The sequence below is a fragment of the Dipteris shenzhenensis genome, chromosome 26 (genome assembly GCF_047967505.1).
Source record: "Dipteris shenzhenensis isolate YYH24624 ecotype China chromosome 26, Dip_SZ_1.0, whole genome shotgun sequence".
NCBI lineage: Eukaryota > Viridiplantae > Streptophyta > Polypodiopsida > Gleicheniales > Dipteridaceae > Dipteris > Dipteris shenzhenensis.
In genome coordinates this window covers 1212085-1216578 of record NC_141621.1, presented here as the reverse complement: position 1 = coordinate 1216578, position 4494 = coordinate 1212085, and the positions used below count along the sequence as shown (strand labels likewise).

The 4494-nt window shown below is 38.6% G+C and overlaps 1 protein-coding gene across 1 annotated transcript; it reads right to left on the bottom strand.

Annotated features, from left to right (window-relative positions):
• Positions 1 to 3076: 3076 nt before the first annotated feature.
• On the bottom strand, positions 3077 to 4122 carry LOC147884514 (uncharacterized). The gene is made up of 2 exons (XM_087398038.1): positions 3955 to 4122; positions 3077 to 3562 (listed from the first exon to the last, which is right to left on the bottom strand). The coding sequence occupies exons 1-2, from the start codon at positions 4062 to 4064 to the stop codon at positions 3292 to 3294; spliced, it is 381 nt and encodes a 126-aa protein (XP_087254164.1). The 5' UTR covers positions 4065 to 4122; the 3' UTR covers positions 3077 to 3291.
• Between the last annotated feature and the right edge of the window lie 372 nt (positions 4123 to 4494).

Sequence of the window (4494 nt, the reverse complement as noted above, 5' to 3'; positions counted from 1 at the left end):
GGTGTGATGTACATAATCCATGGTAGTAATATTATAAAATGTAAGGTGGCATGGATTCTCCACCTAGGTGGTCCCATGCTTGCATTTAGTGAGATATGGCCTAAAGTTCATGGGAGAAGTAATATAAAATAGATGGAGATAGATATTATATTGGGTTATTCCCTCCATATAGGATAGGCCCATGTGGGGGAGGTATAGAAGGTCCAAGAATGCAAGTTAAATAATGGGAAAAGTAGAATGAGGTGGCAAGATTCCTTGTGCCAACCCTCCACTTGTCCTCCTAGATGTTTGAATGTATTATAAAATTGGGAAGAGACCAAGGGAGTATCATAGACTTGGGATATGGGAGTTGATATATGTGGAAAAATGTGGCCAAGTATTATCGCACACAATTGAGAGTGCGTAACTGCCTAGCCCACATGGGAGACTCTTCCACACACACCATGCATGTGAGAGGATGCATTTATTGGGAGAGACTCCCTCTCTTGACTATAAAAGAAGGGGGCTATTCCTTGAGGTGACACGCTCATTCTTGTAAAGCCACCTAGCTAGTACTTTGATTTCCCCCTTCCCTTGTTTTTAAATAAAGCATGGAGCTCTTCCCTTGATGTCTCCATCTTTACATTCCTCCTCCCATCATGTATATGCTTCTCTTCCCCCTCTCCTTTTCCCCTTGTGCCATAGTCTCCCTCTTCATTCTCTCCCCTTCTAATCCCTTTTCCCCTCCCATGATAACGTTACGCCCTCACGTTCTCCTTTCCTCTATGACCCTTGAGCGTCACCATGCTTAGTGTCTAACCTCTTGTCTTGATTGCTTTTCTAGGTAATAGTAAGTGGGGCTTTAAACATATATGAGAAAAATTGCTTTAGATTAATGAAAAATGTTAAAAAATGAAATTTTTGGGTGCTTGAGGACACCCTATAAATCCTTTCAAACTCCATAGGATAGTTAAAAAAGCTATCAAATCATAAAATAAGGGGTGAAATTGTAGGAGATGAAAGGCTAGAAAAAATTCTATTTGATATCCATGTGCACATTGTATGAACATTAAAGCTAAAAAGTTTTGGAGCATCTTTCATATAGGCCTTTTGTGTCTAAAAGGAAAACCAATGTGTAAGTATTTAAATATGAATGAAAATCATGGAGCATTTTTCATTTTTCATAGATGAGGTTTGTTTAAGTATTTAAATATGAATGAAAATCATGGAGCATTTTTCATAGATGAGGTTTGTTTTCTTTACACTTTAAAGGTGACACGCAATAATGATTCATGACCATTGGCTAAGACTTATCGAACCTTTTAATTTTATACATTTAATTTCATAGATGAGGTTTGTTTTCTTTACACTTTAAGGGTGATGGCTAAGACTTATCGAAAGTTTTAATTTCACACATCTTTTGTCATGCTAACTTTTTCATAAACAATTCAAAGTTCAAGAACTTTAGCAAGCACAAAAATATCACCTTGTAGATTGAATCAAGACATGGTAGATCATGTTCCAAAAGTTAGATTAATGTAAAATAAAAGAAAATCTAAATAGTGGGAATTCACATCCACGTACCTTGATTCATCATTGATAGTCATAGAAGGTATGACAATGGACTAAGATTCTTTATCCGTACCTTCGATGGACATATTTGAATCCTTTTTTTTTCATACTTTAAACTAAAAGTAAAAAATATAATATATCAAATGATTAGAAAATAACAAGTGCCATCCAATTTTATTGTCATATTTCTAATCACATGCAATGAGACTATATGAATGCGAGGAAGACCTGTCTTTTTAATGAATTGCTAGATATCTAATAAAGTCAAGCTACTTTCATTAAATAGGAACTACATAACTCTAAAAGATGAATTAAATAGGAACTACATAACTCTAAAAGATGAAATCATAACCAAATTAGTGTTTAGAAAAGGCAATAACACTTTTGTGTTCCATGCATTTAATGATTGCCTCTACAACTTACTAGCATCCCCACACCTATATTTGAAACTCTAGCCCCCATAGTGGTAAGCACATAAGTCCCAATAGCCCAAGAGGATGAAAGCCATAGGCCTTCTTATGAGCTTCAAACATTTGGAATTCACATTCCATAACAATGATTACCAAGGGACACTTGAAACCTTGATATTGTAATGCTTGCTAGTGTTCGTGTTCAAAAGAAAACTTAAAGTTAAATTACACAAGGAATTTACAAAAAGCGTGTTCAAAAGAAAACTTAAAGTTAAATTACACAAGGAATTTACAAAAAGTGCCAACATTTTCTAAAAGTTTTTGTGAGTGAATTTACAAAAAGTGCCAACATTTTCTAAAAGTTTTTGTTACTCACATGCCTCATGAGCATGACTCATATTTCAAGCAATTACAAATGTACCTAAGAGATTTACATCATTGATGTAAGAGTAACGGATAGAAAAAGGGATCAATTACTTTTTCTATGGTGGAGGGAGGAGTATCCTCATGTAAAAGAAGGACGTGCCCCTATTTAGTGGTTAATCGTCATGTCCTAAGGAATACAATGGTGCAAGTTAATTATGCCACATTATTGTAAAACCATCTATTCTTAACCTACAAATTCTTAAGCATCTCTCATGTTGTTGGATGTGGAATGTGATCATGTGTCCTATGATCTATGACTTGAGGGTGGGAGCGCAAGGGGGGGGCGTGGGGGCGTTACTAAAAAAACCCTATATATTACATGTGTTCAAAGGGTATCACTAAAACCCCTTATCTGTAAATCATAAGCCTTTAAAATGGAGATTCTCTTGGTCTTCCTAGCTGTCCCAACAAAATGTGAATGCGTTGAAAGTATATTTTCATCTCCAACCCTTCTGACCATACTCAGTTCCATGCTACTATACTTTGCCTTCTTCCCCTACATATATACTTAAACAGAACATTCTTTAATATCTTGTGCTTCATCCAAACTATGATTTACAATATAGCTATGAAGTAGGCTATCAAAACTCATAGCTATTACAAGGATGCAAACAAGAACTTATGCAATACTCCACCTTAAAATTGATCAAGACTATTATAGAGATGTTAAACATGATATAGGTGGAGGTCTACACATTGGTGAATTCACGGGGCTATAGATGGTACTAGTAACTGGATGGTGCCTGCCAACCATTCCAATTACTAGGGGTCAAAGGTTTGTGCAATAGGAGCATGAGGGCATCCTTGGAGAGACAACAGCCAAAGTTTTATTGGATTAGCTCACATATAGTAAAGTGAGTTATCGGAGAAAATACTCATATACTATTCGAGAGGAAAGTATTGTCTACGTTTCTTCTGATCGGAACCACACTTGTTCGCTGCTGGTGAAGCTGAAGCACGTTTCCAGGCCCTGTCCCTCCGGCGCCCAGATCCCGGTGGCAGGATCAGGCGTCCACCAAGCGCAGCTATCGTCCTTCACCATCAACCTGATACTGCTGTTTCTTAGCCCACCATCGTCCGGATTTCCACCAACTATTTTAGCACATTTGGGTTCACTCCCTCCTGTGCTAGTTCTCTCCTTCTCGATGCGCTTTGGTAACTCGGAAGACTTGCACCTGCAGCGCATCACACAAATCAGAGCTTCTCCTTTCCAGATCTATGTCCTAAGCAGCGCCATCTGAATAGGCTACCGATTGTGCTATGAACGCATAAGTATATTTTAATTGCAGCAACACGAGTAATCATTTCGCCCGTGGACACTTAAAGTTTCACGATTTAAATATGATGGAGAGCAAACATCCAACTATCAGGACTCAGAGCTCGCAAGCTGACTGGCAAACACATGTAAGACTATAATATCTGAAGAACGCCTGACTTGCCAAGTTGCCAGTGAAATAACTCCATCGATTTTTCAAGGCAAATCTTATGAACCCGCAACTTCAATGATTTGAGGTGAGCGCGTTCATCCCCTTCGGGACAATGCTCTCTTGTCCAGGAAGGAACGTACCCGTTAAATCCTGAGTTTGGCGCAGAAAAACCGTTAAGTCGTTTTAAACCGGATGTACTTCCAGGTGCTTTGCCACAAAGAGTACCTGCAGACAAGAACACTCTTGCCATATATTGCTTACAAAGCAGATGTGAAACCTTTACCTTCTTCACCTTCTGTATTCCGGGAGCTATGTTCCTCGATCTATGCTTCCTCTGAAGGGTGCGATGCTTAAATAAGCGGACTCCACGACGCCGATGAAAGCATCTTTCCACTAAGTCCATCTGAAAGTGGTCCACACGTATGAACGGAATAAGGTAAGGCGACCTTTACGCTTTCTATGTACATTTTGACAAGCGTGGTCTAACGTTGTTGGCAATACTAAAAGAATAACATGACGTTGGCTGTCCTTTTGTATCAGATCTGCGGGTAGTATTTTAATATTTTTCTCTCGAAAGTGGTCGTTTTATGAAAGCTTTGGTTACGCACGCGGCCTAGATTGATTGATCACCGTAATGCCATAGAGGAAGTCGAAGTCTTGTCCGGTACGTTCTGCTCGGA

Excerpts from the sequence above, each read along its gene's own strand:
- LOC147884514 (XM_087398038.1), bottom strand. The coding sequence starts at position 4,064 with ATGGCAAGAGTGTTCTTGTCTGCAGGTACTCTTTGTGGCAAAGCACCT. Across the intron at positions 3,563-3,954 it reads CCAAACTCAGGATTTAACGG|GTGCAAGTCTTCCGAGTTAC; the intron begins GTACGTTCCTTC and ends GATGCGCTGCAG.